This window comes from Heterodontus francisci, chromosome 39, assembly GCF_036365525.1.
Source record: "Heterodontus francisci isolate sHetFra1 chromosome 39, sHetFra1.hap1, whole genome shotgun sequence".
NCBI lineage: Eukaryota > Metazoa > Chordata > Chondrichthyes > Heterodontiformes > Heterodontidae > Heterodontus > Heterodontus francisci.
The window spans coordinates 39,629,948-39,650,839 of NC_090409.1; the positions used below are offsets into that span (position 1 = coordinate 39,629,948).

Here is a 20,892-nt window from a genome sequence, read left to right on the forward strand (position 1 = left end):
GAGCAAACACGTCTGCAGGTGATGTCTCCATCTCGAATCTCTCCGGCTCAGAGTCATTGAGCTGGAGAGACTCTGACACATAAGAGAGGGGGAGGAATTTCTGGACAGTTTTATCCAGAATACACCCCAGAGGAAAACACAGGTTCAGGAAAGGGAGGGTGTGACTAATACGGAGCTGGGTAGTGGGGATTTAGGAGAGGTTGAGAAGGAGGTCCCGCAGACACTGGCCCTGTCAGGAGGCTGTCCAGGGGAGGGGAGAGAAGAATAGAAATGTGATAATAGGAAACTCGATAATTACGAATCTCACCAGAGCAGATGGTGAAATTTGAATTCACTTAAATCTGGAATTAAAAAGCTAGTTTAAAGATGACCATTACCGATTGTTGTAAAAACCCATCTGATTCACTAATATCCTTTCGGGAAGGTAAATCTACCGCCCTTACCTGGTCTGGTCTGGTCTACAAGTAACTCCAGACCCACAGCAATGTGGTTAACTCTTAACTGCCCTCTGAAAAGGCCGAGCAAGTCACTCAGTTTTATCAAACAATTGGGGATTATAGTAGAGGTGAAAAGGCCACAGCCATGAGGACATTCAATGTGTCTCAGATACTGAAACAAGGACAACAGCAACTAAATGGAGTGATCAATGTGTCCTGGGTACTGAAGTAAACTCACTCACAACAATGAGGAAGATCTAGTTTATCCTGAAGTATGGATTCCATTAAAAGTCGTGTGTCTTGAGGTCACAGGGACAGTCAAACATGTTCCAAATCAGAGCAACATGAGGAGAGAGCCCCAACCAACAGTTCAATGTATCTCCGAAAGGTAAATTCCAGTTTCAGTTTCTCCCATTTATACAGTGTCTTTCTCACCAATTTACACGCAGCAAGTTCCCACAAATAACAATGTGATCAATGTCTGCATTAACCTGTTTTTGTGTTGGTTAAATTCGAAACATTGACAAATAAACCAGGAGGATCTGGCTTTGTGGTTGTGGGATCTTTCACATCAAATAGGGCAGACAGGGCCCTCGGTTTAACCTCTCACCTGAAAGACAGTACCTCTGACAGTGCAGCATTCCATCAGTACTGCAGTACCTTCTGACTGAAGTGAGAGTGTTACCCACTGAGTCATGTCTGACACGTGGATACCAGCAGCCCTCTGTTTGCCCACATAAACATCCATTCTTCATGTGTGAGTTTTGACAGTGAAGGTAAACGTTTGTAAGGTTCAATCCTCAATGTGGAGCCTCATTCAGGCCAGGAGAGGGTTGGAATAATTGAGTGTGGAGGTAAGAAAGGCAGGAATGAGGGTTTCAGCAGCAGATGGGCTGAGTGGGTAAAGTCTGGGAGATGTAACAGAGAGGGAGGTTCGAGCTCTCACTGATGGAGCTGATGTGGCCGTAGAAAAAAGTCTCGCATTTCTGTCGTGCTTTTCACAACAACCGGCATCTGAAAATGCTTCCCAGCCAATGATATACTTTTTCTGAAGTGTATTGACTGTTGTAATGTAGGAAATGCAGCAGTTAGTGTGTGCACAGCAAGATCCCACAAACAGCAATGTGATAGTGACCACCCAGAACTCCCCCCTGTTTCTCAGACAGCTCCCTTGGCACCGACCCTGCGACAGTGCGGGGCTCCCTCTGCACCGACCCCCCGGCAGTACGGGGCTCCCTCTGCACCGACCCCCCGGCAGTGCGGGTCTCCCTCTGCACCGACCCTCCGACAGTGCGGGGCTCCCTCTGCACCGACCCCCCGGCAGTACGGGGCTCCCTCTGCACCGACCCCCCGGCAGTGCGGGTCTCCCTCTGCACCGACCCTCCGACAGTGCGGGGCTCCCTCTGCACCGACCCCCCGGCAGTACGGGTCTCCCTCTGCACCGACCCCCCGGCAGTGCGGGGCTCCCTCTGCACCGACCCCCCGGCAGTACGGGGCTCCCTCTGCACCGACCCCCCGGCAGTGCGGGTCTCCCTCTGCACCGACCCCTCCGACAGTGCGGGGCTCCCTCTGCACCGACCCTCAAATAAACCTTGATTTTTGTTCCCAAGTCCTGGAGAGCTGCCAACTGAACCACAGCTGGATCTCAAATTCAGTGAAAGAAAACACCCTGGAAGATGTGGATTCAGTTCTGAGGAACAGTCAGAGAATAAAATAGAATAGAAACAGCACAGGAGGAGGAGAATGGAGCTGAAAGGGTTAAACTCTGTTTCTGTTTTTACAAAGTCTGAGAATTTCCCGGTTTGAGATATTTCAGCAAAACCTGTGCTGCATCTTTGGATCAGCTTGTCGTTTCTGTTTCCTGTGGTTAAACTGCTGTGAATTTGTGAGTTTGAGATTCTGAACCCAGTGGCGGGGGAGTGTGTAATCATGGTGCAGATTCTGGGACTGGACTGGGATGATCCGCCCTCTGAATGATGTCAACAACCCCCTTATTAAATTATGTAAAGGCAAACAAGTGTCAGTGTTCCTGTCTCCGGGAGAGGATGATCCAGGATCGGGGCAATGGATGGAAAAGCGCTGCAGGTACTGTCAGTGTCTCACACCCGGGGGGTCAGTCATGGGGAGCGGGACCATGGACTGTGTCAGGGCTGCTCCCGGTCTCAATGTGTCTCAGAGCCGGGAGGGAGGGGGGTCAGTAATGGGGAGCGGGACCATGGACTGTGTCAGGGCTGCTCCCGGTCTCAATGTGTCTCAGAGCCGGGAGGGAGGGGGGTCAGTAATGGGGAGAGGGACCATGGACTGTGTCAGGGCTGCTCCCGGTCTCAATGTGTCTCAGAGCCGGGAGGGAGGAGGGTCAGTAATGGGGAGCGGGACCATGGGCTGTATCAGGGCTGCTCCCGGTCTCAATGTGTCTCAGACCTGGGGAGAGTGAGGGGGATCTGGGGAAGCTTTCCTTTCTCCCCCTCAGGATTCGCCTCTTTATTGTTTGTCTCCCTCTAAACAGGGAGAGAGTTTGTTCCATTTCTGGGCTTTGTCTTCCTGACCCTGTGGTAGGGTCTGTGAACGACCCACAACTTATCTGCTGTTTATTAACTTGCTCATTGCAGTTGTCGGTTGTGGTTTCTTTCAGGTTTAACAATACTCCTCTTATTTTTGAATATTGTTTGTGGGTGAGGATAATTACTGATGGAGAAACTCCATGGGAAGCTGTTACTCTCCCTTCCATTCTGTATGTGTTGAACACAGAGCTGCCTCTTGTGTAAACTCTGATTTCTGATGGATTTCAGAGATTGAGGATGCTGGGCAGGTATTAACATCACTGGACAGACTGAGCTCCAGGACATCACTGCAGGAGTTCCTCAGGGTAGTGTCCTAGGCCCAACAATCTTCAGCTGCTTCATCAATGACCTTCCTTCAATCATAAGGTCAGAAGTGGGGATGTTCGCTGATTGCACAATGTTCAGCACCATTCGCGACCCCTCAGATACAGAAGCAGTCCGTGTAGAAATGCAGCAAGACCTGGACAATATCCGGGCTTGGGCTGATAAGTGGCAAGTAACATTCGCGCCACACAAGTGGCAGGCAATGACCATCTCCAAGAAGAGAGAATCTAACTATCTCCCCTTGACATTCAATGACATTACCATCGCTGAATCCCCCACTATCAACATCCTAGGGGTTACCATTGACCAGAAACTGAACTGGAGTAGCCATATAAATGCCATGGCTACAAGAGCAGGTCAGAGGCGAGGAATCCTGAGGCGAGTAACTCACCTCCTGACTCCCCAAAGCCTGTCCACCATCTACTAGGCACAAGTCAGGAGTGTGATGGTATACTCTCCACTTGCCTGGATGGGTGCAGCTCCAACAACACTCAAGAATTTCGACACCATCCAGGACAAAGCAGCCCACTTGATTGGCTCCCCATCTACAAACATCCACTCCCTCCACCACCGATGCACAGTGGCAGCAGTGTGTACCATCTACAAGATGCACTGCAGCAACGCACCAAGGCTCCTTTGAAAGCACCCTCCAAACCTGTGACCTCTACCACCTAGAAGGACAAGGGCAGCAGATGCATGGGAACACCACCACCTGCAAGTTCCCCTCCAAGTCACACACCATCCTGACTTGGAACTATATCGCCGTTCCTTTACTGTCACTGGGTCAAAATCCTGGACCTCCCTTCCTAACAACACTGTGGGTGTACCTACCCCACATGGACTGCAGCGGTTCAAGAAGGCAGCTCACCACCACCTTCTCAAGGGCTATTGGGAATGGACAATAAATGCTGGCCTGGCCAGTGACGCCCACATCCCATGAATGAATAAAACTATCCAACTAACTGGTTTAACCAGCCTTCCTGAAAACTACCTTGATTTTTCTGGCCCGTTTACAATCCAGAGGAGATGATGGAGAAATTAGATAATAGCTGCACACATGCTGAGACTTGACCAGGAATTTTGTTTACGATTTTAAAATGGCTTTACAAAAATACAGTCTAAGGCTGGAGCTGTTAAGCTTACTGGTGGGACACATGCCAGAAGGTAGTCACCTCCTTGTTGCTGCTGCAGAGATCTGTCTTATGACTATTGGTTGAAACATTTCCCAATGATGATTTGGGACTCAGAATATTTTGGCTGTGTTTTCTGCTTTACCTGCTGACATATCTGAAGAATGTTAAAAGCACAGTCCATTATCTAGTCTAATCACACAAACACAATTCTGCCAACTAAACAACATCTTACATTTCTCTAGCAGAGGGGTTAGGGAGAGAATTCCACAATATTGGGACTAATGTGTCTGAAGATCTGCCACTGAAAGTCTGAATGGAACACTGAGGATGTAAAGGAGATGAAAGTCAGAAGGCTTGTGCTGACATGTATTAGGGGTGGAGATTGAAGATGGGGATGGGCCATATAAACAAGCACATAGATTTTGAGTTCACTGCATTGAGGCAGGTGAGGCCCGTGCAGGTTGGTAAGGGGTGGGTTGGGGTGATAGGGGAGTGGGACTCAGTGCAAGGCAGGTGGGGTTTGGCTCAGTTGTACTTTAAGCTGGATGGAACTATTCATTGTGTTGATTCACAGGTGAAGAGTGAGTGTTTGAGGGAGGTTTCAACGAGTGAGTGGGACCTATGGGATTGCACCCTCACACACCCGAGGAAAAATCAGGAAATGGGAGAAAAGTGACAAAAAGTGACATCTAAATGATTTCCTCATCCCTGAGGAGGGGTGAGTGGTAATGTCAGTGGACTAGTAAACCAGAGGTCAGGCTAATGCTCTGGGTTCAAATCTCACCACAGCAGATGGTGAAATTTACATTCAATTAATAAATCTGGAATTAAAAACCTAGTCTAATGGTAACCAAGAAACCATTGTCAACTGTGGTTAAAAACCCATCTGGTTCAATAATGTCCTTTTTAAGATCGGAAATCTGCTGTCTTTACCTGGTCTGGCCTACATGTGACTCCAGACCCACAGCAATGTAGCTGATTCTTAATTATACCCTCTGAAATGGCCCAGCAAGTCACTTGGGTCAAAGGCAATTAGGGATGGGCAATAAATTCTGTCCTAGTCAGAGACACGGACATCCCACAAACAAATAAAAAAACATTCTGTGTGTTAAATCGTGGAAATAAATATCTCTGCCTTTTAATGAGTCCAAAGACTTCCAAAGCAATAGGATTAATACAACAACAGAGAGGGTGGGGGAAGGGGACAGTGATGGTGAGGGACTTGGACAGAGACGGTGAGGGGTGGGGGAGGAAGGGGACAGACAGTGAGGAGGGTGGGGGGGAACAGACGGTGAGGTGGGGGGGAAGGGGACAGAGATGGTGAAGGGGAGGAAGGAGAAACATCCTCTCCACATCCACCCTGTCAAGACCCCTTAGGATCTTATATGTTTCCATCAAGTTGCCTCTTACTCTTCTAAATTCCAACGGATACAAGCCTAGCCTGTCCATTCCAGGTATCAGTCCAGTAAACCTTCCCTGAACTGCTTCCAGTGCACTTATGTCCGTCCTTAAATAAGGAGACCAATACTCTTCTTTTTTTAATTCATTCATGGGATGTGGGCGTCACTGGCCAGGCCAGCATTTATTGCCCATCCCTAATTGCCCTTGAGAAGGTGGTGGTGAGCTGCCTTCTTCAATCGCTGCAGTCCGTGTGGGGTAGGTACACCCACAGTGCTGTTAGGAAGGGAGTTCCAGGATTTTGACCCAGCGACAGTGAAGGAACGGCGATATAGTTCCAAGTCAGGATGGTGTGTGACTTGGAGGGGAACTTGCAGATGGTGGTGTTCCCATGTATTTGCTGCCCTTGTCCTTCTTGTTGGTGGAGGTTGCGGGTTTGGAAGGTGCTGTCTGAGGAGCCTTGGTGCGTTGCTGCAGTGCATCTTGTAGATGGTACACACTGCTGCCACTGTGCGGTGGTGGAGGGAGTGAATGTTTGTCGATGGGTTGCCAATCAAGTGGGCTGCTTTGTCCTGGATGGTGTCGAGCTTCTTGAGTGTTGTTGGAGCTGCACCCATCCAGGCAAGTGGAGAGTATTCCATCACACTCCTGACTTGTGCCTTGTAGATGGTGGACAGGCTTTGGGGAGTCAGGAGGTGAGTTACTCGCCTCAGGATTCCTAGCCTCTGACCTGCTTTTGTAGCCACGTTATTTATATGACTACTCCAGTTCAGTTTCTGGTCAATGGTAGCCCCGAGGATGTTGATAGTGGGGGATTCAGCAATGGTAATGCTGTTGAATGTCAAGGGTAGATGGTTAGATTCGCTCTTGTTGGAGATGGTCATTGCCTGGCACTTGTGTGGCACGAATGTTACTTGCCACTTCTCAGCCCAAGCCTGGATATTGTCCAGGTCTTTCTGCATTTCTACACGGACTGCTTCAGCATCTGAGGAATCGCAAATGGTGCTGAACATTGTGCAATCATCAGTGAACATCCCCACTTCCGACATTATGACTGAAGGAAGATCATTGATGAAGCAGCTGATAGTTGCGCCTAGGACACTACCCTGAGGAACTCCTGAGGTGATGTCCTGGAGCTGAGATGATTGAACTCCAACAACCACAACCATCTTCCTTAGCGCTTGGTATGACTCCAACCAGCCTAGAGTTTTCCCCCGATTCCCAGTGACTTCAGTTTTGCTCAGGCTCCTTGATGCCAAACTCGGTCAAATGCTGCCTTGATGTCAAGGGCAGATACTCTCCTCTCACCACCTCTTGTTCAGCTCTTTTGTCCATGTTTGAACCAAGGCTGTAATGAGATCAGGAGCTGGCAGAACCCAAACTGTGTGTCACTGAGCAGGCTATTACTAAGCAAGTGCCGTGTGATAGCACTCTTGACCCCTTCCATCACTTTACTAATGATTCAGAGTATACTGATGGGGCGGTAATAGGCCGGGCTGGATTTGTCCTGCTTTTTGTGTACAGGACATACCTGGGCAATTTTCCACATTGCAGGGTAGATGCCAGTGTTGTAGCTGTACTGGAACAGCTTGGCTAGGGGCACGGCAAGTTCTGGAGCACAGGTCTTCAGTACTATTGCCGGAATATTGTAAGGGCCTGTAGCCTTTGCAGTATCCAGTGCCTTCAGTCATTTCTTGATATCACACGGAGTGAATCGAATTGGCTGAAGTCTGGCATCTGTGATGCTGGGGACTTCAGGAGGAGGCCGAGATGGATCATCAACTTGGCAGTTCTGGCTGAAGATTGTTGCAAATGTTTCAGCCTTATCTTTTGCACTAATGTGCTGGGCTCCCCCATCATTGAGGATGGGGATATTTGTGGAGCTACCTCCTCCAGTTAGTTGTTTAATTGTCCGCCACCATTCACGGCTGGATGTGGCAGGACTGCAGAGTTTAGATCTGATCTGTTGGTTATGGGATCGCTTAGCTCTGTCTATCGCATGCTGCTTATGCTGTTTGCCATGCAGATAGTCCTGTGTTATAGCTTCACCAGGTTGACACCTCATTTTGAGGTATGCCTGGTGCTGCTCCTGGAATGCCCTCCTGCATTCTTCATTTGAACCAGGGTTGGTCTCCTGACTTGATGGTAATGGTAGAGTGGAGGATATACTGGGCCATGAGGTTACAGATTGTGGTTGAGTACAATTCTGCTGCTGCTGATGGCCCACAGTGCCTCATGGATGCCCAGTTTTGCATTGCGAAATCTGTTTGAAATCTATCCCATTTAGCACGGTGATAGTGCCACACAACACGATGGAGGGTATCCTCAATGTGAAGGTGGGACTTCATCTCCACAAGGACTGTGCGGTGGTCACTCCTACCAATACTGTCATAGACAGATACATCTGCAGTAGGCAGATTGATGAGGACAAGGTTGAGTACATTTTTCCCTCTTGTTGGTTCCCTCACCAGCTGCTGCAGACCCAGTCTAACAGCGAAATCCTTTAGGGCTCGGTCAGTCGTGGAGCATCTGAGCCACTCTTGGTGATAGACATTGAAGTTCTCCACCCAGAGTACATTCTGTGCCCTTGCCACCCTCAGTGCTTCCTCCAAGTGGTCAACATGGAGGAGTACTGACTCATCAGCTGAGGGAGGGTGGTAGATGGTAATCAGCAGGAGGTTTCCTTGCCCATGCTTGACCTGATGTCATGAGATATCATGGGGTATGGAGCTGATGTTGAGGACCCCCAGGGCAACTCCCTCCCTACTGTGTTGCCACCTCTGCTGCAGCGGTGAGACTAGACATACCCAGGGATGGTGATGGCGGTGTCTGGGATATTGTCTGTAAGGTATAATCCTGTGAGTATGACTGTCAGGCTGTTGCTTGACTAGACTGTGGGACCGCTCTCTCAACATTGGCACAAGCCCCCAGATGTTACTAAAGAGGACTTTTCAGGGTCGACAGGGCTGGGTTTGCCATTGTTGTTTCCGGTGCCTAGGTCGATGTTGGGTGGTCCGTCTGGTTTCATTATACACAGGACTTCAGATGTGGTCTCATCAATGCCCTGTATAGTTGAAGCATAACCTCCTACCTTTGTATTCAATTCCCCTCACGATCAACCTTAACATTCTATTAGCTTTCCTAATGACGTGCTGTACCTGCATACTAATCTTTTGCGATTCATACACTAGGACAAACAGATCCCTCTGCATCTGATCTCAGCAATCTCTCACCATTTAGATAATATGCTGCTTTATTCTTCTGACCAAAATGGACAACTTTGCATTTTTCCCACATTATACTCCATTTGCCAGATTTTTGTCCACTCACTTAACCTATCTATATCCCTTTGTAGCCTCCTTATGTCCTCTTCATAACCTACTTTCCTACCTATCTTTGTGTCATCAGCAAATTTAGCAACCATATCTTCGGTCCCTTCATCTAAGTCATTTATAAAATTGTAAAAAGTTGAGGCCCCAGCACAGATCCCTGTGGTACACCACTCATTACATCCTGCCAACCAGAAAATGACCCATTTCTGCCTACTGTTTCCTGTTAGTTAGCCAATCTTCTATCCATGCCAGTATGTTACCCCCAATACCATGAGCTTTTATTTTCTGCCATAACCTTTGATTTGGCACCTTATCAAATGCCTTCTGGAAATCTAAGTACAGTACATACACTGGTTCCCCTTCATTCACAGCACATGTAACTCCCTCAAAGAACTCCAATAAATTAGTTAAACATGATTTCCCTTTTACAAAACCATGTTGACGGCCTGATTACCTTGAATTTTTCTAAGTGCCCTGCTATAACGTCTTTAATAATAGCTTCTAACATTTTCCCTATGATAGATGTTAAGCTAACTGGCCTGTAGTTTCCTGTTTTCTGTCTCCCTCCCTTTTTGAATAAAGCTACCTTCGCTATTTTCCAATCTAATGGAACCTTCCCCAAATCTAGGAATTTTGGAAAATTGAACTAACGCATCAACTCTCTCACTAGCCACTTCTTTTAACACCCGAGGATGGAGTCCATCAGGACCTGGGGACTTGTCCGCCTGCAGCTCCAACAATTTACTCAGTACCACTTCCCTGGTGGTTGTAATTTTCTTGAGTTCCTCCCTCCCTTCCATTTCCTTACTTACAGGTAATTCTGGGATGTTACTTGTATCCTCTGTAGTGAAGACAAATGCAAAATATCTGTTCAATTCATCTGCCATCTCCTTATTATCCATTATTAATTCCGCAGACTCACTTTCTATAGGACCAATGCTCACTTTGTTAACTCTCTTCTTTATTGAATATCTATAGAAACTCTTACTATCTGTCTTTATATTTCTAGCTAGCTTTCTCTCCTATTCTAATTTTACATTCCGTATCAATCTTTGCTGTTTTTTTAATCTTGTGTCCAATCTTTTGACCTGCCTCTCATCTTTGTGCAATTATATGCTTTTTCTTTAAGTTTGATACGATCTTTAAATGTTTTAGTTAACCACAGATTGCAGGTTCCCTCCGCCCCAGCCTTGGAATTTTTTTTCTCGTTGAAATGTATCTATTCTGTGTAATGTCAAATTTGAACAGTTATGCAATGTAATTTTTACAAATTTTATGAATAAGGCATATTTTTTGCAAAAGAAGAGAATGGAAATAGAAAAAATGGGAGCCCTTCCCCTTTCACTTGCTTCAAACTGATTCTAACCTTTCCCAGTTCTGATGGCAGATCACTGACCTGAGACGTTAATGTTCCTGTCTCCATGGATGTTCCCAGACCTGCTGAGGATTTCCATCATTTTCTGTTTTTATGACTATAAATCCTGGTGTTCCCAGATCACACTGGATCCCAACAGAAATCAGTGCACTGTTTAACTCTCAAATCCCACTGCAGTAAATGCTCAGTGTGTAAATCCCAGTGTTCCCGGATCACACTGGATCTTTACAGTCTGTTCCTGCCCCACTGAACTTATTTCTTCCTATCTTGACTCTATCTTTTCTCCCCTAGTCCAGCCTCTCCCCACCTACATCCGTGACTCTTCTGACGCCCTACATTATTTTGACAATTTCCAGTTTCCTGGCCCCAACCGCCTCCTCTTCACTATGGACGTCCAATCTCTCTACAACTCCATCCCCCACAAGAATGATTTGAGGGCTCTCCACTTCTTCCTTGAACAGAGGCCCAACCAGTCCCCATCCATCACCACCTTCCTCCGCCTGGCTGAACTTGTTCTCACATTGAACAACTTCTCCTTCAACTCCGCTCACTTCCTTCAAGTACAGCGCAGTGGTTAGCACCGCAGCCTCACAGATCCATGGACCCGGGTTCGATTTTGGGCATTGACTGTGTGGAGTTTGCAAGTTCTCCCTGTGACCGTGTGGGTTTTCGCCGGGTGCTCCGGTTTCCTCCCACAGCCAAAGACTTGCAGGTTGATAGGTAAATTGGCCATTATAAATTGCCCCTAGTGTAGGTAGGTGGTACGAAATATGGGATTACTGCAGGGTTAGTATAAATGGGTGGTTGTTGGTCGGCACAGACTCGATGGGCCGAAGGGCCTGTTTCAGTGCTGTATCTCTAAATTAAAAAAAATTAAAAGGTGTTGCTATGGGAACCCACATGGGTCCTAGTTATACCTGTCTTTTTGTGGGATATGTTGAACATTCCTTGTTCCAGTCTTACTCAGGCCCCCTCCCCCAACTCTTTTTCCAGTACATTGATGACTGTATCGGTGCCGTTTCCTGCTCCCGCCCTGAACTGGAAAACTTTATCAACTTTGCTTCCAATTTCCACCCTTTTCTCACCTTTACATGGTCCATCTCAGACACTTCCCTTCCCTTCCTCGACTCCTCTATCTCCATCTCTGTTGATGCCTGTCTACTAATAATCATTATAATCCCACTAACTCCCACAGCTACCTCGACTACATTTCTTCACACCCTACCTCCTGGAAGGACTCCATTCCATTCTCCCAGTTTCTCCGTCTCCGACGCATGCACTCTGATGATGCTATCGTTCATGACAGTGCTTCCGATATGTCTTCATTTTCCCTCAACCGAGGATTCCTCCCCACTGTGGTTGACAGGGCCCTCAACTGTGTCAGGCCCATTTCCCGCACCTCTACCCTCACCCCTTCCCCTCCCTCCTAGAACCGCGACAGGGTTCCCCTTATTCTCACTTTCCACCCCACCAGTCTCCACATCCAATGGATTATCCTCTGCCATTTCCGCCACCTCCAGCGTGATGCCACTACCAAATGCATCTTCCCCTCCCCTCCCCTGTCAGCATTCCGAAGGGATCGTTCCCTCCACGACACCCTGGTCCACTCCTCCATTACCCCCACCACCTCGTCCCCTTCCCATGGCACCTTCCCCTGCAATCGCAGGAGGTGTAATACCTGCCCATTTACCTCCTCTCTCCTCACTATCCCAGGCACCAAACACTCCTTTCAGGTGAAGCAGCGATTTACTTGTACTTCTTTCAATGTAGTATACTGTATTCGCTGCTCACAGTGTGGTCTCCTCTACATTGGGGAGACCAAACACTGTCTGGGTGACCACTTTGCGGAACATCTCCGCTCAGTCCGAAAGCAGGACCCGGGCTTCCGGTTGCTTGCCATTTCAACACTCCCCCCCCATGCCCCCCCCACGCTGCTCTCATGCTCACATCTGTGTCCTGGGATTGCTGCAGTGTTCCAGTGAACATCGACACAAGCTCGGGGAACAGCATTTCATTTACTGATTGGGCACACCACAGCCTGCCAGACTGAACACTGAGTTCAATAATTTCAGAGCATGACTGGTGCACACACACCCCACCACTTTGTTTTACTTTGCATTTTTTATTTATATTTCATTTTAATTTAGTTTGTTTCATCATTACACTTTTTAAAATCAATGTGTCTCAGAGCCGGGAGGGAGGGGGGTCAGTAATGGGGAGTGGGACCATGGACTGTGTCAGGGCTGCTCCCGGTCTAAATGTGTCTCAGAGCCAGGAGGGAGGGAGGTCAGTAATGGGGAGTGGGACCATGGGCTGTGTCAGGGCTGCTCCCGGTCTCAATGTGTCTCAGAGCCAGGAGGGAGGGGGGTCAGTAATGGGGAGTGGGACCATGGACTGTGTCAGGGCTGCTCCCGGTCTCAATGTGTCTCAGAGCCGGGAGGGAGGGGGGTCAGTAATGGGGAGTGGGACCATGGACTGTGTCAGGGCTGCTCCCGGTCTCAATGTGTCTCAGAGCCGGGAGGGAGGGGGGTCAGTAATGGGGAGCGGGACCATGGGCTCTGTCCTGTCCCGGTTCAGAAATGGACATGAGCAGCAAGAAACTGTGGTAAAGGGGGGTAACTGTGTTTTCTTGTTGCAGGGACCCAACTTACAGAAACTCCTCCTCCTGCTGCTGCTGCTAAATGCTGTTGCTGCTGTTTCAGGTAAACGCTGTGACTGCTCTCACATTTCAGCAGAGCTCGGGGCTGCTGGTGACATGGATTATATCAGGATTGATCTTCCTGGATGGTGCTAACCTTGTGAATTTATACAGACTGCAGTTAGCTATCTCCTGGAAAGAACATTTGTCTGGGTGTCTGGGACTGAAATCAGTAATGTGTATATTACTGGGGAATAGTCTTCATTATATCAGGAATTCATCTTGCTTTAAGGTGCTGTGTTCACTGTGAGTGGGCCCATTGAGGGAGTGGACACAGTCGGTTCACATTACACATAATGATCATGAGACCTGAAAGGAAGGCAGTTAATGTCTTCAGATTAACCCCTGTGATGTGAACAGTGGAATCTGGACACTGAGCAACACTCGGTGACACTGGGATGGGTGACTGGGATCCAGTGGTACTGGGATGGGGTCCTGAGCACTGGGATCAGGAGTCTGGGACAGTCCTGGATCAAATAGAACTGGGAATTGCCTCTGAGCATGGGGAGTAGGGTCATCAGGACTGGGGGTTGGGTTTTGGGTCCTGGGAGGGGGCAGAGTCTGGCCGTATTAGGGTGAGGAGCAAGGTCTGACAGGTTAGTGGTGGAGAGAGGTGAGGATCCACATTGCCTCGGCCCCTTTCAGACCATCAGGTGCTGCCTCACCCCCTACACAGTGTACTCATCCGTCATTGTCCCCCCAACCTGTCCAAAGCCCTTTCCACATCCTCGGGTACCCCCTCCCCCACCCGTTCCTGTCTTTACATTTCAGGGTCAGTTTTCTGCTCCTGAGCTCCACCTCACATTGTGCACCCCCAGTCTGTCATTGTTCTCCCAAAGGGGGGAGGTGGGCAGGGTGACCAATATCCTGATGTGTTCTCCCAGCATGTGTACAATGGGAAACACACGATTCAAAGTGCTGTCCAGCTGCTCTGTGGATACAAATATCCAGCACAAGCTGGTTTTAGTTGAAGGCCCTTAATGCCTGACCTTTAACCTTCCCACAGAAATGAAAGCAGTGAGTTACTGATCAGTGCTTCTTGTAAATCAAGCATCGCAGTGTAACCATGTGAAGCTTGGGATGGAATGTACCAGCAGGGAGGTTATATCTGTGGATAAATACTTTCAATCTTTTCCAGGTTACTCAGTTTCTGGGTTCCTTGGGGAGCAGGTTGTGCTGCCCTGTACCTACAAAGGGAATGTCCCAGTCTCTGATTTACAGGTAATTTGGTGGATATTCGGGAATGGAGTTTTACACAAATTTGTCAATGGGAATGATGATTTGACTCTACAAGCCCCACAGTTCAGAGACAGAACAAACCTGTTCAAAGATCAACTGGAACAAGGCAACTGGTCACTTCTGATCTCTGACCTCAGGCAGTCAGACCAGAATGAGTATCGGTGTGAGATTCAACAGAGGGAGACTCCTGTCTTTCATCAAGATGTCGATCTCTCTGTAACAGGTGAGAGGTTTCTGTTTCAGGTATTCTGCATTTACTCTCTGATTTTATGGGTACGGTGGTGCAGTGGTTATGTTACTGGACTAGTAATCCAGAGGCCTGGAATAATAATCCAGAGAATGTGAGTTCAAATCCCACCATGGCACTTTCAGAATTGAAATTCAGTTTAAAATAAATCTGGAAATATAAAGTTGGTCCCAATAAAAGTGACCATGAAGCTGTTGGATTGTTGTAAAACCCAACTGGTTCACTAATGTCCCTCTCGGGAAGGAAACCTGCCGTCCTTACCCGGTCTGGTCTATATGTGACTCCAGTCCCACATTAACCTGGTTAACTTTTAACTGCCCTCTGACCTGCTCGGCCACTTCAATCAGTTTGTATCAAACCACCAGAAAGAAAAACAGGAATAAAACTGAACGGCCCACTGGCTGTGACCCAGACATTGAATCAGGACACAGGAAAGGCAAACCCAGCCCAGTCAACACTGCAAAGTCCCCCTCACTGACATCTGGAGACTGGTGTCCATGTTGGGAGAGCTGTGTGAGACAGTCACACTCACAGAATCAACCCTACATCCCAGACTCCTCTATCACCATCCCTGGGTATGTACTGTCCCACTGGCAGGACAGACCCACCAGAGGTGGGGACACAGTGGTATACAGTCAGGAGGCAGTGACCCCAGGACTCCTCAACATTGACCCTGAACCCCATGAAATCTCACAGCTTCAGGTCAAACATGGGCCTGGAGACCTCCTGCTGATTATCACCTCCTGCCCTCCCTCAGCTGATCAATCAGTTTTCCTCCATGTTGAACACCACTTGGAGGAAGCACTGAGGGTAACAAGGACACAGAATGTACCGAGTGGGGACTTCACTATCTATCACCAAGGGTGACTCGGTAATCCCACCACTGACCGAGCTGGCTGAGCCCTGAAGGACAGAGCTGCTAAACTGGGTGATGGAAGGAGTTAACGGTGCTATCAAGCTGCTCTCACTCTCCAGAAACGTGCTCCATCTGTCTCCAGATGTTGGGGTGCAGGAGGTGGGGTCCATAGCACCTCTCAGGCAGTCTTTACAAGACCCAGTGCACTTACCTTGAAAGTGTATCCCAGTCGGCCCAGGATCCTGTGGGAATTCTCTCCACAGGTGGGTGTAGTCTGCTGGGAATGATCCTGCTGGGGGTAACTCTGGAAAACTTCCATTCAACCCCTCAAAGTGAATGCAATCCTGTTGGATTTTTCACTCTGCCGACCCTGTTCCTGATCCTTCCTGATCAGTTTTCCCCGAGTCTCGTTCCTCCCGGGATGTGTTTCCCTACAGCCCGATAGAGTCTTTGAACATTTCTGCAGTTTACATAAGAAATGGGAGCAAGAGGAGGCCATTCAGCCCTTCGAGCCTGTTCCAATATTCAATGAGATCATGGCTGATCTTCTACTTCAACACCATTTTCCTGCACTACCCCCGTAACCCTTGATATTTTTAATATGTAGAAATCTGTCGATCTCAGTCTTGAACATACTCAATGATTGAGCCTCCACTGCCCTCTGGGGCAGAGAATTCTGAAGATTCACCACCCTCTGAGTGAAGAAATTCCTCTTCATCTCAGTCCGAAATGGCCGACCTCTTATTCTGAGACTGTGTCCCCTGGTTCTAGACCCCACCCCCAGCCTGGGGAGACATCCTTCCTACATCTACCCTGTCGAGACCTGTAAGAATTTTGTATGTTTGAATGAGATCACCTCTTATTCTTCTAAACTCTTGAGAATAAAGGCCCAGTCCATTTAATCTTTCCTCATCGGACAATCCCTCCATCCCGGGAATTAGTTTGGTGAACCTTCGTTGCACTCTCTTCGAGGCAAGTGTATCTTTCCTTTGGTAATGAGACTAAAACTACACAATACTCCAGATGCAGTCTCACCAAGGCTCTATATAATTGCAGTCTTTACTCCTATACTCAAATCCTCTTGTAATAAAAACCAACATACCATTAGCTGCTTTAATTGCTTGCTGTACCTGCATGTTAGCTTTCAGTGACTCATGAACAAGGACACCCAAGTCCTTTTGAAATTCAACATTCCCAGCCTCTCACTGTTTAAGAAATACTCTGTATTTCTGTTTTCCCTCCCAAAGTGGATTACCTCACATTTATCCAATCTTTTGCCCACTTGCTTAACCTCTCCATATCTCCTTGAAGCCTCTTTGCATCCTCCTCACAACTCTCACTTCCACCTAGTTTTTTGTCTTCTGCAAACTTGGAAATATTACATTTAATCCCCACATCCAAATCATTGATCTAGATTGTGAATAGCTGGGCCCAAGCACCGATCCTTGTAGTATCCCACTTGTAACAACCTGCCAACCTGGAAATGACCCATTTATTCCGACTCTCTGTTTTCTGTCTGTTAACCAGTTCTCAATCCCTGCCAGTAGATTCACTCCAATCCCATGTGTTCTCATTTTGTTTACCAACCTCTTGTGTGGGACTTTATCAGAGGTTTTCTTCAAATCCAGATATCGCACATCCACCTCTTCCCTCCCTTTTCTATTCTGTTAGTTACATCCTCAAAAAAAAAACTCCAACAGGTTTATAAACCATGATTTCCCTTTCATAAATCCAGGTTGACTCTGCCCAATCCTACCATTATTTTCGAAGTGTCCAGTTATCACATCCTTTATTGTAGATTCTAGCATTTTCCCTATGACTGATGTCTAGGCTAACAGGTCTGTAGTTCCCTGTTTTCTCTCTCCCTCCTTTCTTAAACAGTTGGGTTACATTTACCACCTTCCAGTCTGCGGGAACCATTCCAGAGTCTACAGAATTTTGAAAGATGACCACTAATGCATCAACTATCTCTACAGCCACCTCTTTCAACATGCTGGGATATAGATCATCAGGTCCAGAGGATTTATCTACTTTCAGTCCCACTAATTTCTCTTGTACTTGTTTATTAATATTGGTATCTTGCAGTTCCTTGTTGACACTAGTCCCTTGATTCTCCATTATTTCTGGGAGCTTTTTAGTATTTTCCTCCATGAAGACAGACACAAAGTATTTGTTTTATTTTCTCTGCCATTTCCTTGTTCCCAATTATAAATTCTCCTAAGTCTGTTTGTAATGGACCCACATTTGTCTTTGCTAATCTTTTCTGTTTTACAGATCTGGAGAAGCTTTTACAGTCTGTTTTTATGTTTCTCGCTAATTTACTCTCCTATTCTATTTCCCTTTCTTAATCTTTTTCCCGGTCCTCCTTTGCAGAATTTTGAAATGTTCCCAATCCTCAGGATTAACATTTTTTGGACAACTTTATACGCCTCTTCCTTTGCTCTAATACAATCCTTGATTTCTTTTGTTAGCTACAGTTGGAACACTTTCCTTGCTGGGATTTTTTACATTAAAGAAATGCATTTTTGTTGTAAACTATGTATTAGATCTTCAAATGTTAGCAATTGCCTGTCTACCGTCACACACAATACTAAACACATGATGTTTTCTTTAGAGCGAACCCGTACACCTGTACTGAACACATCTGTACTGAACACACCTGTACTGAACACACCTGTACCAGGTAAATCTGTTTCTAAACTACTGCATGTGTTTTTAGATTTTACATATGCTCACACTGAATGGGTAATAAGTCCAACAATACGTGCGAGGAGCTCATGGACTGTTCTGTCACTACGTTCGAGACCATTCGATCAGCTGCCTCTGCTGTGTCCCTCCCTTCCACTAGCACACCTGGCCAAACCTCCTATAATCCTCCCCCCTGACCTAACCCTGAACTCCCATCTTTCTCTGGTTTCTCTCCTATTTCCACTCATTCCCTGTCTGAGCTCATCATGTCCATGAGACCCACCTCTTGTTCCCTTGATCCTGTTCCTGCTAAACTACTAATCATCCAACTTTCCCTCCTGGTCGTAATGTTAGTCGATATTGTAAATGCTTGTCTCCAGGTGTTATCTGCCTCTCCTGTAAATCTGGCGAGATCATCCCTATCCTCAAAAAAATAACCCTTAACCTTCGGAAACTACTGTCCCATCTCCTACCTCCCTTTCCCCTCCCAAATCCTTTAATGTGTTGTCACCTTCCAAATCTTTTCCCATCTTTCCGGGAACTCCAGGATCTGGATGTAAACCAGCATCCATCCAATCCTATGATATTCACGAGTTTAAAATTCCCACTCTATTTCAGTGAGCTGTTTGGGGGGGTGGGGGGTGGGGGGGGTGGTGGTTGTGTGTGTGTGTGTGTGTGTGTGTGTGTGTGTTCTGAAACACTAGGTGCTGACGGTCTCTGCTGTTAGTTTTGTTAGTGTGTCCCAGTCTGTTAACGGCTTTATTCTGTCTCTAGATCCTGGACTCTCTACTGGAGCAGTAGTTGGATTGGTCATCGCAATTCTTCTTCTTCTCATTGCTGTAATTGTAGTTTTCGTTATTCAAAAGCGACAAAGATGGTGAGTTCTGGAATGTTCTGCAGTTCCCATTGTTAATTCTAGTTTTGTTTTATTATATTTGGTGTTGTGGAAATGTTGTGTGCACTGATACACTTTGTGCTGTGTGGGATGTTTCAATGCTGCATTATCCAGTCACTTCCAGCTTGTTGTCATCCTCTAGCTGCTGAACTGAAGGTGAAGAGCAGGAATGTGCGGCTCCCTCTATCACACAGTTAATAGACACTCGCCTAATCTCTGCAGCAAACAACTCACCAGCCTACACCTAAAATCCCCTTGTCCTCTCTCCTCTGACTTTTCACCACCCTCTGATCCTTGCTCTGTTCCCCAGCCACTGACTCCATCCCCCTCCCTGGCCACTGTCTGAGGCTGAACCAGACTGTTCACAACCTCGGAGTCCTATCAGACCCTGAGCTGAGCTTCCTACACTGTATCCTCTCCATCACTGAGACCTCCTCCCTTCACCTCTGTGTTATACCCTGTGTCCACTCCCACCCCTGTGACCCGAGGTTTCAACCACTAACAAGGGTATGTTGCATTTCTCTGCCTCCCTCAACATCCACATCTCCCTGCCCACCTCTTATCCACCTGCCAGTGGGGAGGGGGAACTATTGCAGACTCTCTAACTCTGTCCTCTGACTCTCCCCCATCACAATATTTCTGTTTCCGTCAGCCTGTTTGGTCACTGCTGGGTCGGGTTTGATCACATCAGGGAATATCCTGTCCATCTGTGACTCCTCTCAATAATTCAGGATCAGTCTGGAGAGTACAGACATTCCCAGCCTCCTCCTGTCTGATCTGACCCCCATCATCTTCAGCTCAGTGTTAACCGAGATCTTCATCAATTCTTCTTAATCTCCAATGTTGAGGTGAGCTGTTATTTTTCTATTGGTCTGGTGCCTCGGTCAGCACAGGTCCTGTGGAGTGTCCAGCTCTTGCCCATTGCCTCCTCTATAAGCCTCCTCTCCTCTACACTCTGTGCTCCATCACCGTGCAGCTCCTGTGACCCATTTTCCAGCTGCCATTGGTGCCCAGGATGTTGAGTGTAATTTAATCGGTCTGTGTTCCTGAACAGCTCCTTTACACACTTGTACAAAGTGTTGGATTCTTTTAATGTAACCTGAACTCTGCTGTTTTTTTCTCTCCCAGGAATTGTGTTCAAAATCGACACCGCATCAAACAAAATGAAGCATCTAATGTCCCTTTGACAGGGGTGACTTGTTCAGGTGAAACCCGGGACCTTGTGACAACAGCACCTGAGCATCAGAATGGAGCAGCTGGAGAACAAAACCTTCTGGGGAACGGGGCTGTCCAGCACTAACTGAGTTTACACTGCACTGAGCCTGGGTCAGGGAGGGGTGAACCAGCACTTCCAGTCGGTTAATTCCAGCTTTTATTTTTAAAAAAACTCAGTTTTCAACTGGGACCCCTGCCCCTTTGTCAGTAAGCTATTTTCTACTTTTGTAAATGTCCTTGCCCTTTTGATGTCTTTACCTTTCCTTGTATGTTTGTGAGCGTGCATTGTGAAGTTAACCCCCTCTCAGGTTGATGTGTTCATGACACTACTTTTTAAAAAAACTTTAACAGTTTTGTTGTGATCCTTTAAAAGTCAGGATTTACAAACAGAGAGTGGAGAAATACGCCTTCAGGGTATTTTTTTAAGGAAAGGGAAAAGTTTAAATTACAATCGGCTTACGGACAGGTTTTTGGAAATATGGAGAAATTTGTTT

General features: G+C 47.2%; 1 protein-coding gene across 2 annotated transcripts; it reads left to right on the forward strand.

Annotated features, from left to right (window-relative positions):
* The first annotated feature begins 567 nt into the window (after positions 1-567).
* Positions 568-20,698, forward strand: LOC137352770 (myelin-oligodendrocyte glycoprotein-like). 2 transcript variants are annotated; one of them, XM_068018572.1, is made up of 6 exons: positions 568-825; positions 13,199-13,262; positions 14,397-14,720; positions 18,215-18,283; positions 19,063-19,165; positions 20,312-20,698. In XM_068018572.1, the coding sequence occupies exons 1-6, from the start codon at positions 811-813 to the stop codon at positions 20,481-20,483; spliced, it is 747 nt and encodes a 248-aa protein (XP_067874673.1). In that variant the 5' UTR covers positions 568-810; the 3' UTR covers positions 20,484-20,698. The 2 variants fall into 2 exon arrangements, with proteins under 2 accessions (XP_067874673.1, XP_067874672.1); XM_068018571.1 differs by lacking the exon at positions 568-825 and adding an exon at positions 2,453-2,522.
* The last annotated feature ends 194 nt before the right edge of the window (positions 20,699-20,892 follow it).